General features: G+C 48.6%; 2 protein-coding genes across 2 annotated transcripts; one reads left to right on the forward strand and one right to left on the reverse strand.

Moving 5' to 3' along the window:
* Positions 1 to 388: 388 nt before the first annotated feature.
* Positions 389 to 6,671, forward strand: ccpg1 (cell cycle progression 1). The gene is given in 11 exon segments (XM_030376924.1): positions 389 to 530; positions 866 to 1,094; positions 1,304 to 1,406; positions 1,624 to 1,706; positions 1,896 to 2,097; positions 3,223 to 3,567; positions 3,833 to 3,924; positions 4,210 to 4,320; positions 4,561 to 4,915; positions 4,918 to 5,878; positions 5,979 to 6,671. Coding segments are annotated over 10 exon segments (2,502 nt in total). The 5' UTR covers positions 389 to 530; positions 866 to 1,034; the 3' UTR covers positions 6,169 to 6,671.
* Positions 6,672 to 6,678: 7 nt separating this feature from the next.
* pigb (phosphatidylinositol glycan anchor biosynthesis, class B) lies at positions 6,679 to 10,019 on the reverse strand. The gene is given in 20 exon segments (XM_030377532.1): positions 6,679 to 6,871; positions 6,963 to 7,140; positions 7,744 to 7,963; positions 8,053 to 8,117; positions 8,201 to 8,223; positions 8,225 to 8,295; positions 8,298 to 8,364; positions 8,366 to 8,413; positions 8,502 to 8,566; positions 8,650 to 8,710; positions 8,712 to 8,735; positions 8,737 to 8,779; positions 8,869 to 8,999; positions 9,259 to 9,363; positions 9,467 to 9,550; positions 9,552 to 9,585; positions 9,700 to 9,718; positions 9,721 to 9,771; positions 9,774 to 9,896; positions 10,007 to 10,019. Coding segments are annotated over 20 exon segments (1,575 nt in total). The 3' UTR covers positions 6,679 to 6,721.
* Positions 10,020 to 12,320: the final 2,301 nt, after the last annotated feature.

The following is a 12,320-nucleotide window of genomic DNA, read 5'->3' on the forward strand; positions in this document are numbered from 1 at the left end:
TTGACTTCGTGGACAATGGAAATGCAAATGAGACTATCTTAAAACCTTTCAATAAGAGAGGGAAGGAGGGACCTTTAGGTCCCAGGAGAATGTATACAAATGACTAGTAATTATATAAAAAAGGTTTATATAATGTATATATCATTTTATATTTTAGTTACAATTATTTACCCACGACAGGATATAAAGTCAATATTCAGTTGTCGTTTGAAACAATATTTAATATTAGATGTGATCGTGTAGAAGAGTCTATCGACGAGACCTCCTCCCATGTTAATCCGCCCTTGTTGTTGTTGTTGTTCACGTCACCACGTGGTTCTCTCCCTATCGTCTGTTGGCCCAAGTTCTTCATGCAGGCACGATGGGTTATGTAGTTTAAATGTGGAGAAACTCGGCGGCGTGTTTCCTCCTGTGAACTATATTTCCCATCATTCCACTGAACTGGGCTGTCGTTGCTGGATGCGGGCGACCGAGGCCCAGAGCACAACAGATATTTGTTCTTGCAACGAGTTGCATCAGTGATTCTCCCGGTAAATAAACACATTTTTCTTCGTTTGTTGATTTAGCTGTCCTGTGTAACTTTAACTAAAGAATGGACACAGTTATTGCATTCAATATAGCTTATGCTTGGCGGTTGTTAGCCACTTGCATCATGTATTACGTTACCAGGTAACTTCAGACATGTAGTCATTATCTTTTTACGGAGAAATTAAAGTAGATGAATTAAGGTCAACAGTTGTTCAGTCCCAGCCTGTCATATCGTGATTGTTTTAGTTCTCAGTTTCAGTTTAGTGGGCTTTTAGCCCGCCCCGCTAGAGGTCGATATTGTGTTGTATTTTTAATCCATGTTATTGTTGTGGTTTAGATGCAATAAACTCTGACGTCACAGCAGGAGAGCTGCACGTTTCACCCCAGGAGGGCTGCACGTACTGTATCTCTCACCCCAGGAGGGGTGCACAAACTGTCTCTCTCTCACTCCGGGAGGGCTGCACTACGGTCTCTCTCACCTCAGGAGGGCTGCACTACTGGTCAAAATGTCAGAAACCTCGAGTGATACAGAATCCTCCTGTGGATGGACTCTGATCAGCAATGAGGTGATTATCTCTCGTTCCTCTCTAGTTGTCCACCAGTTGTATGGAGCTCTGAGCTTATTTGAAGTTGCTCTGTTTAAATGCAGTAAAATAAAAGTTGTGCATACATTATAACAAGCTGTAATTTTGCAATTCTTATTATATATGTCTTTGTCATTATGTACATGTCTGTGTTGAGGTTCGATATGATCGTGTTTTTGTGTGTTTTGCAGGGTTCAGACATAGAGAGCCTGGGCCTTGATCAGGCACTGGAATTCGGGAATGGTCCGGCCAGCTTTCCTCCCGTTCGGGAGCCAGACTTGCTGGTTCCTACCGGTAAGGAAAACCAGGATGTGACTTTATATTTAGATCAATGCTACAGCAGTCAATCAAGTGCTGCATTACATAACCGGTTGGAAATAATATAAACCAAAGATTTGACTAAACTCTTTGGTTTACATTGTTTCAAACCGGTTATGTAATGTGTGTCTAACAAACACATTTATTATTATTGTTTATAACCTCTTGATCCATGTGCATTTATTCTTCCTAGCTGGTTGCTTTGAAGGGAAAAGCGATCCACTAGATGAAACTGTGCTGGAAGAAACCTTTGAGGAAACAATGTCAGCATCTGAGGTCAGAATACATTGCTTACAACTGTGTAAACCCTTATGTCCACCACCGGCTCTCTACTCTACTACTTTTCACATGAAAACTGAGTGAGGAACATAGGCTTGTAGTAAAGTTTGAATTCATATTTGAAGTTTGGAGTTCCCCATGCAGAAATCTCATGTTTCATTGTGCCAACCTGTTGTTCCCCTGCAGGCCCTAGGGGGCGCCGCATCCCAGGAGCACGTGGCGCTGTGCTCCTCCAGCGACCTCTCCTCCTCCGACATCATGACCTTAGGAGACATGAAGGAGCTGGAGGACGAGGAGGACGAGGAGCGGGGTGAACCAGCAGCCAACGAGGAGTCCTACATGGGAACCTCGTCCAGCAGTCAGTACACCTTCACGGCCGTAGAGACCGGTAGGACGCACTTCCACCTTTCACACTAGAACTTCTTTGGCTCACGTGACACTTTTAATCAGTGCAAGGTTTCAAGTATTTACAAAGCAGATACAAGACTTCCGAGACGAGCTATGAATAGAAAACCAAGAAACGGTAGAGTTTCTGAGTCCCCCCTGTCCCATGATGCCGTTCTTTGTAGCAGGAGGTTCCTGGAGGCTTCCTCAGACTCTGTGGCGGTTAGGCCTCCGGCTGAGACTGCAGCTCACCGGGAGCAGCTCCCTGCCAGGTGGTCCCAGAGTGATGCTAGTGAAGTGTGTGCATCTTGAGCAACCCAGAGAGAACTAACCGGAGCTTAACCCCCAGGAAGATCAGGATGCGGTTACAGGACGTAAACCTGTAATGCTTGTTTGGTAGCATGTTGTCTCTTCCTGTTTATCGACTGTGTGTATCACCAACCTACGTTGTGCCAAAGAGTGATTGACGACACGGTAACTGTAGCCGTAACTATTTGACGTTATCTTTGGCAGTGGTTGGCTTTCTGCATTTTCCCTGACGATTGTTTGAAGTAACTCAACCATGACTTAATTATGAATTTGATCAATCAGTAGTTGTTTATCAACACTTACTCTACGCTGCAATCTGCTTGGTCTGAGACTAAAACATAAATATAATGAACGTGTTGGACTGTGATATAACGTAGGGCTGCTTGGTCCGAGACTAAAGCTGCTTGCACACTGCCGCGCGGCAACTCGCCGCCTCCAATCATCTCAATAAGGGAAGGGCGGCAGAGGGGAGGCGGTTACAACTGCGGCGGTTGGACCAGGAAGCGGTTGCTGCCGACGTGAACGTGCACAGATTTTGCCCTACCGCTAAGCTCTTCCCGTGTTGAAATTTTCGGCGGTCCGACACTAATACATGAATGTGTTGGACTGATATAACATAGGGCTGCTTGGTCTGACACTAATACATGAATGTGTTGGACTGATATAACATAGGGCTGCTTGGTCCGACACTAATACATGAATGTGTTGGACTGATATAACATAGGGCTGCTTGGTCCGACACTAATACATGAATGTGTTGGACTGATATAACATAGGGCTGCTTGGTCCGACACTAATACATGAATGTGTTGATCCTCAGTGCTGCCGGCCCAGCCGCCCCCGCCGCCCCCGTCCAGCAGCAGCAGTGAGGACGAGTCCGTGGGCGGAGCAGCCACCGCCCTGCGGAGGAGGCGCCCCCGGAGGAACACCGGCCCCCTGCTGGCAGACCCCCCGGAGGTAGGGGCGCCGGGGTCTGGCCAGAGTGAGGAGGAGCAGGAGCAGGAGCAGGCGGAGGAGCGGGAGGAGGAGGGGGAGGAGGTTCCCAAGGCCCATGAGGCTCGCGGGGCCCGGGTCCCAGGGCCGGGGGAGGCCGGCTGCAGCCTCAACACGTGTGTCCTGCTGGTGCTGCTGGTCGCCGTCAGCATTAGCGTGGGCCACTCCTACGGTAAATACCTCCAGGAAGAGTCACCAGAGTCGGATTACATTGGAACTGTAAGAACTGCTTGGCATGCAGGAAATGTTACGGAAATTACGGGAGGTTTAGCATCAATGGCAGAACTGGAATCTACCATTCGCTTCAGGGCTTTGACGACATGCAGAAATGCAGACAGATTGTAACTGAGATTGATATTTGATTGGTCAGTGTTGGTCTGTTTGTTCAAGGTTCTCATGTTCATCGTATTTTGTAGTCATTGTACTTTGTATTTCAGGCCAACCTCAGCAGGGATTCCCTACACACGCAGTGTGTAGGGATCCTGACGCAGTGCTTGAAGAGTGTTTGAGAACCTTTTTTAAAGACGAGGTATGAGAGATGCTTACAATAAACAAAACACTAAACGTGTACTTTAGTGTATTAGTAAAGCTATAATATATCCGGGGACAACGGATGTAAACTAGCCTCTTAGGCTAACTCTGGCTCACTTACAGTTTAACTGTTGATCATTGTACAATGTCCCTGAAATAAACCAATAAATAAATAATTAAATTAACGTGTTACTTAAAAGGTGGATTTCTGAAAGGTATTGAGAGAAATGATCCTGCTAGTTCTTGTCAGTTCATCCTGTGGACGTTTTGTTTCACCCTATAGGACCTGGCTTGGTTTCCCAAAGAAGAGCTCAATCACAGAAGCTTCGTGGAGATGATAATAAATATATCGAAAGAGAATGAGGAGCTCAATATACGACAGACCCTGCTACAGGTGACCTGTCCTTCTCTACAGCCTCCCAAGTAGAACCACTGGGAATATTCATTATTAGTTATGTAGTATTTTAAACATGATTCAACCTGAGCAAATATAATGAATAACAAGCAGGTTTGACCACTTTGTGTGTGCGGAGCTGTGCGGAGTGCGGAGCTGTGATTATGGAGTACAGGTGATTAACTAGACGAGTTGATTCATTATGATAACCAGTGCTTCCCTTTGTATGGTGTCCTCCAGGCCCAGGGCTATGAGCTGGAGGTGCGGCTGCAGCAGGGGGTGGAGGAGAGGGCCCTGATGGAGGCCCAGGGGCAGCGGCTGGCCTCGGAGAAGCAGCAGCTGCAGAGCTCCCTGGAGCAGGAGCAACGCTCTCTGTGGGGCCTGCAGGAGGAGCTGCGGGCCCTGCGCTCCGAGGTGGCCCGGCTCGGGGCCCGCGGCGCGGACCCCCTGGTGTCGGAGAACCAGAGGCTGACGGAGCAGCTGGAGGCGAGGCGGGTGCTGGGGCGCGGCGTGCTCAGCCAGAGGGACGCAGCCATGGCGGAGACGCGCTCGCTGAGGAAGGAGCTGGACCGGGAGAGGAGGTTCACGGAGGGCCTCAGGAGGAGCTGGAGCAGCTGGCCGGCAGCAGCGCCGGGGCGGAGCAGAGCCAGGCGGAGACCCAGACGCGGCTGACGGAGCTGGAGAAGAGGCTGGGCTTTGAGCAGCAGCGCTCAGACCTGTGGGAGCGGCTGTACGTGGAGAGCAAGGAGGAGAAGGCCAAAGGAGACACTCCGCCCAGAGCCCAGAAGTCCAAAGAGGGCATGGCCGGGAAGTTGAAGAAGACCTTCGAGGCAGTGAAGAACTCCTCCAAGGAGTTTGTCCATCACCACAAGGAGCAGCTCAAGAAGGCCAAGGAGGCAGTGAAGGAGAACCTGAGGAAGTTCTCTGATTCCGTCAAATCAACCTTCCGCCATTTTAAGGATTCCGCGTCAACGTTAATCAACAAGGCCACCGCCGAGTCCAAAAGATTCAACAACGCTAAGGGCCCCTGGGACTTTAAGGGGCCCTGGGACACTAAGGGGCCGTGGCAGCAGGGGCCCCACAGGCCTCAGCACAGCCACTCCTCTGAGTCCACCGAGGGCCACAAGCGCAGCCAGAACACCCGTAAGTCAGGAGACAAAGTCCATGAGGACGGAGACACGCAGAGCCAGCGAGAGGCCCCCAGGCGGGGCGCCCGCGTCTTCAACCGTGGCTTCAAGGGCTCCCCGAGTCTCTTCGGAGAAGGAACGGAGCCCGTGAGAGCGGACGAGTTCCACCAGCTCCTCCAGAGCTACCTCCATCAGGAGGTGGAGGACTTCCACCACTGGAGGGAGTTGGACAGGTTCATCAACAAGTTCTTCCTCAACGGCGTGTTCATCCACGACCAGATGCAGTTCAAAGACTTTGTCGGCCGCGTGGAGGATTACCTGGAGAACATGCACGAGTACTACGGCCTTGATGACGGGGTGTTTGCAGACCTCGATGAGTACGTCGACAGGCACTTCTATGGAGAGTCAAACACTAAGAGCTATGGACCAAGGTAACTCCCGCAGACCAGTTAAACAGTGACAGCGTTTCAAGGTGTACCTGTGACACGATTGTAAATGATAGGCTTTTCTCACCTCTGAACTTCCCAACAGACCTACGGAGGGTCCCAGTAAGCAGACCAAAGAAAGCCTGCAGGTCAAGCAGCAGCAGCAGCAGCAGCAGAGAGCGAGGTCGCGGCCCCAGAGAGAGAGGAGATCTAGCCGATCAGGAGGGAACTCAGACACACACATGGCTGACGTCAAAATTGAATTGGGCCCATTGCCGTTTGATCCAAAATATTAACATATGCAAATAGTGTCTTTCCACTTACTTTATAATTATTTCCTGATTTGCTTTGGACTAAGAGTCTTACATGTTTTGCACAATGTTTCCTGTATAATGCTACTGAATTTAAGCTTTTTGTGTTTAGTTTTCAAATAGTTGGGAATGTACTTAAAAGCCATTCCGACAGGCAGAGTGTTCCCCAAGTGATCTGGTTCCTTTGATCTACTTTATAAATTAGAACTTCAAACCACAACAGATTAGTTATTGTAAATTGATCAACTTTCAAGAAGCTGTTGAGCAGCAAGGTTTGGGTTCTCATTAGACGTGATGTTTTATTGTTCAAGTTGAATTGGACTTGTTGCTGTACTTCACGTTGTTGTGAAGTTCTTTGCCATGGTTAGATCGCTTTTAAATGTTCCAACTCTACATTCCACTTCTCATCTTGTTCTGGATGTTTTATTTGACCTTCAAGTTTGGCGTGTTGGATGATAAACAAAAACAATAAAGAAAAACTAAACTCAGACGAACTTGGTTTTGTCTCACATTTAATAACAAACAAATAAAAGCTATTTTAAATATCAGGTGGTATGTTTTCCTCCAGGGCCGCGGCTCGTCTCTCGTAGACCAAGATGTTTCCTCCAACTCGCCCTTCAGGGAAGTGAGAGTGGAATATCTCGGCAGTCCTTGTGAATTTATTGCTTTCCAGAAATCCGGAAATGTCCTAGATCAACGACAGAGCGTTTTAATAACGGAAAAACAGTGAAGCCGACTTATTGTGTTTAATAGACCAGAACCCTCCTCGAACATTGTACCTTTTCCAGCACGTCAAACAGCACCAGGTGGGTGGGCAGGGCGGCCCGGTCTGGGAAGGCCCCTGAGAGCCAGTGGAGGGGGTCCTGATAGAACACCCTGGCCTCCTCAGAGTAGCCCGCCCCCCCGAGGTCAGGGGGACACTCCAGGAACCTCATCCTGAGGGGGCAGTGGACGTGGCTGCAGGAGGAAAGGAGTAGATGTCAAACTATTTGTAATCTTTTTTTACTCATGTTTTCTAGTATTTCAAGTAAGACCGATCATATATAATCCCTGGTGGAGGTGTAATCACACAGAAAAAAACATTATAAGGACCACACACACAGACAAACAGAATGATGGACTCTACTTTGTGGAATAGATAACATAGAGGAACCAGTCCTATCACAGAACCCCCAGAGAAACAACCTGTAGAGTCTGGAGTCACAGACCCCCACAGAGACTACCTGTAGAAGGGAGAGGAGTAACAGGATGTTGAGTGACAGGGTGAGGAGTGACAGGGTGAGGAGTGACAGACTACCTGTAGTAGGGTGAGGAGTAACAGGGTGTTGAGTGATAGGGTGAGGAGTGACAGGGTGAGGAGTGACAGACTACCTGTAGTAGGGTGAGGGAGTGAAAGGGTGAGGAGTAACAGGGTGTTGAGTGACAGGGTGAGGTGTGACAGACTACCTGTAGGAGGAGGTTGAGTGACAGGGTGAGGTGTGACAGTACCTGTAGTAGGGTGTTGAGTGACAGGGTGAGGAGTAACAGGGTGTTGAGTGACAGGGTGAGGTTTGACAGTACCTGTAGTAGGGGGTTGAGTGACAGGGCATGAGGAACAGGACCTCAGGGCTGGGGGAGCCCGCGGGGCCGGGGGGCTCACAGAGCTCCTGCAGACGGGTCATGACGTCCAGTGCCCCCCGCTGGTGAACCAGGCCGGTATAGAGCGCTGGGAGCAGGTTGGCCACCAGCAGCACCCCCGCCGCCGCCCGCCTCCGGGCCTTCAGGTGGGCCAGCGACATCCCTTCAGGCCCAGGGGAGCAGACCTCGTCAACGAGGGTGTTGTGACACCATGAACAATGACATGGTGAATACCGGGACAAAGGACCTCACCACAGAAGAGCATGCAGAAGGGCAGCACGGGGTAGATGAACCGGAACTCTTTGTGTGGGAGAAAGCTGTTCACAGATCACAGACTGTGAGCACTCTGGTCCGTCCTGCAGTTCACCTCAATGACCTTTGACCCCCGACCCGAGCTCACCTGTACACCATGAGGGTCCAGACGTATGGTGACCAGCAGGACCCTGTAGCGTCTGGAGGCCAGCGAGCATCCGTGGAGGAAGAAGGGCAGGTGGGCCCGACGACCGCTGCGAAGCCCTGGCTGAGGTACCAGTGCCAGGGGTGCGAGCCGTAGAACGCGGCCAGAACCGTGCAGCACGTTGAACCGCAGGAAGTTGTACTGCACCAGGGTCCACTGCGGAGAGAACCAGCTTTAGACACACACTGCCTCAGAGAGGACCTTATAATCAGCAGACAGGGGGACCGGGGGGGGGGTTCTGTACCTTGCCGTAGAACAGGCAGTCGATTACAGTTGAGCTCACCAGGGTAAGAGCCCCTGCGGGTCAGAGAGGCGGTTAGTGAGCACGTTTAAGGTCAAATCGGTGCTGAGTATGGGGCGTGACGGAGGACCCTTCACCCTATGGGGAGGGCAGCGGTGGGTGATGAGCCGCAGCCGGCCCTCCTCCCGGTGGAAGTGGGAGACGAGCAGCGGGAAGCCAGACGATCAGCGCCGTGGGAACGGATCACGATCGCCATGGCGACCAGCGTCAGATACTTCTTACTGAGACGTATTAAAAAAAGAAAATGATTCATTCCGATCGATCGATAGAGGATGACAAGATACAGACCCCGGCCTGGAGGGGCTCTGACCTGTGGTGTGCTTTGGAGCCCGGGAGGGGGTAGTAGGTGAGGGCCAGGCTGGTCAGGGTGGTCTCCATGGTGTTACTCAGGGTCCGGGTGCAGCAGTACCAGGTGAACCAGGAGCACAGCTGGCAGAAGTACTAGCAGTGGAGACAGTTTGTTGGGATATCAGAAAGGATTCCACCCTGCACTCCTTGTACTGACAACAGGAAACTGGGCAAAATAAATCTAGCTCGGCCAATAACAACAACAACAACAACAACAACAGTATGTGCAGAGAAATCCATTCATAAAATCATACTAATGTGATTTTACCGGGTATGTAAAGTATCTTATCTTGGTTAACATGATAACAGCACATTAAGTAAAATCATATTCTGTAGTCTTGTCATTATTTACCGTCCATTTTGCCACACGAGGATTCTCCATCGATCGGGTGAAGAAGTACATCTTCACATCGGCCGCAGACGCAAGCAGGGCCTGCATGACTCTGGGAAACCATATCTATGCGCCGACCACTCCGGTTAGAGCAGAACAACTTTAGCATCACAGAACAACACAGGAAACTGAACGCTAAAAAGAGCAGTGAAATGTGGTTTGTACTTACCAGCACAGTCACAGAGTCCAAGCCGATGAAGTGCAGAGTTTTGTAAATGGAGGCGAAGAACAGCGGGTAGATGAACCCTCTGAGACCGGTCCTGCCACTCCCAGGTCAGATAGCCGTAAGTGAGAAGGTCAAGGTGAATACAGTGTTCATTCTATCACCAGGTCAGCGGCATCATGTTAACAAACACAGTGGCTTCAGTCACCGGGACGACTATATCATGTTCAAAAGGATATCCAAAGGCCATGTAGTGGAGACTTCTAAGGATTGCCAGTACTCATCAGGCACGAAGCTGGTCTGGACCAGGAGCAGTTGACCAGCCGAAACACCACCGAGAAGGCGGTGATGCCGAAGGTCAACCAGCCTGTGGAGTGGAGGAAGGAATCATGGTCCTCTGAACAGAAGGTGCTGATGGAAGACTTATTAATTATGACTTATCATCCAGATGCCCACCCTCGTTAAACCACATTGTTGTGTAGCTGGGATTTCCGTTTCCTCAGTTTGACAGTTTCGTCCTTTATCCCTGAAGCCGAAACGGGGCACGGATGGTCTCCATCGTGGCGTCAATCCCCTTGTCATTGAAACAATCTGTCTTCGATTAGTGATCGATAATATTGTCCGATATTCCAACCAAATAGTTGATTTCTAATACTTGACGACGATCAGCAACATTAAACGTCAAACAAAATTAACCATCATGGATATAGACTGACATGTTCTGTTAGATCATTGACTACAGAATATAGTAATAATGATTAATAAATGAATCCAGACTTCCACCAGCTTGTGAATCACAAACTAGACGGAGGCAACTTCGTCAACTTCCTTATACTCTACATTTCCGGTACAAGTGTTACTTTACTTCACAATAAAAGTTACAAAACTAACTACAGTTTGTATAAATTAAAGAAAATATCTATCAGTGCAATGTGTTAATTTCATTTTTTCCTCAATATAGTATAGTTCTGTTGGTTGATACAAATATATATTTTTTAAATGTTATTCAAAATTGCATAAAGGCCTCCTAATTTTACGATTATAGTTTTGAATGTATGGACATATACAGTTAATGAAGGGGGCACATCTTGATATCTTCCTAATAAATATAAGACACACAACAATGTGTATACATTTTTATATTATTAACATTTAGATGACACGCAGTCACGTTCGCGAGATATTGAGCAGTTCTCGCGAGAACCCCGTCTACCTTCCTGTAGTACCCGGTTGTGGAACATGTTTCGTCCTGTGGTCCTTGACCAAACAGTAGCGTTAGCTTTCCTATAAGTATTAGATTTGGCTGTCTCTCATCTTCTGTGCCTTCTAATATCTCCGGTAAGTTCAGAAAACATTTTAATTTAGACGATAACCTACAATTCGACATATATAATGTATATTTCAGGTCACAACTGGGGGAGTATCTTTGTCAAGTTAAGCTCCAAGAGGCTTCTTGTATTTCCTGTTCGTTTTTATTTATTTCAGATTAATAGTTCTGTTCTAATGCCTTATTATTCAACAGCAGAAGAGCTTATCCTTTTTATATTCTTTCTATTTATCAACACAATGCATATGACATTTTAGGTTGCTCTTGCTGATAGTAAGTACTTGTGTGTGTGTGTTTGTGTGTGTGGTGTGTGTGTGTGTGTGTGTGTGTGTGTGTGTGTGTGTGTGTGTGTGTGTGTGTGTGTGTGTGTGTGTGTGTGTGTGTGTGCGCGCGCATGTGTTTTGCATATATATATATATATATATATATATATATATATATACACACTCTCCCACACATACTCCATGACAATTATTATCATTTTGGGAGAATCGTCCAGTTACAAAGTAAAAGCGGGCAGCAGAGGTGACTCTTCCCGTTCCTCTCTCCAGGTTCTCCTCATGCTCCGGAGCGTCGGCCGGTTCCCAGACCAGAGGAGACCATGTTCCGCCGGAGCATCACCTTCCCCCAGATGGCCGTAGCCATGTGCCTGGGGACCGCCGGGGGGGTCTACATCTACGGCCCCTACTACCGGCGCCAGAACCCCGCCCAGGACCAGGCACCAGCGGGGGTCAGGGGGGCGCCCGCCGCGGAGCAGGCCCCGGTTTCGCCCTCCCCTGAACCTCAGAGTAAAGACGCTGTGGAATGATGGGAATTGTCCTTTTGTACAAAATAAAATATGTTGTGTTATCTGACTTTGGACGTTAGTGTGGAATATTCTCGTTCTAATCAGACCCAGACTTTTGGTTCAAGCTCATTGGATCAGTTTGTACCACGTGACCAGCCCTCTGAATATCGTTGCTCTGAATATTTTCCGACCCTTTTCAGTGCACCACTAGTACAGCCCTAGAACCAGTACCAGTACACCACTAGTGTCAGTACACCACTGGTGCCAGTACACCACTAAATGGACTGCATTCTATATAGCGCTTTTCTAACAATTGGCCGGCCGAAGCGCTTTACAATACTGCCTCACATTCACCCGTTCACACACCGACGGCGGAGTCAGCCATGCAAGGTAACAGCCAGCTCGTTGGGAGCAGTTTTAGGGTTAGGTGCCTTGCTCAAGGACACCTCGACACTCAGCTAGGACGAGCCGGGCATCGAACTAGCAACCTTCAGGTTACTAGCCAACCCACTCTCCCTCCTGAGTAGGACCAGTACACCACTATGGCCCCACAGGGTCAACAGAGTCCACAAGAAGAATTGCATCCAATCACTTTTATGAAAACTTTGGTAAGCATTCATAAGTAGGCCATTTACAGTTTTTTTCAATTGCTTGAACAGTATAGACACATGCTTAGACCAAAGTAATACAACTTGAAGTTTTTGTTTCTATACCTTAAACACATGTATCCAATCCTTAAACGAAAG

This window comes from Gadus morhua, chromosome 14 (assembly GCF_902167405.1).
Source record: "Gadus morhua chromosome 14, gadMor3.0, whole genome shotgun sequence".
NCBI lineage: Eukaryota > Metazoa > Chordata > Actinopteri > Gadiformes > Gadidae > Gadus > Gadus morhua.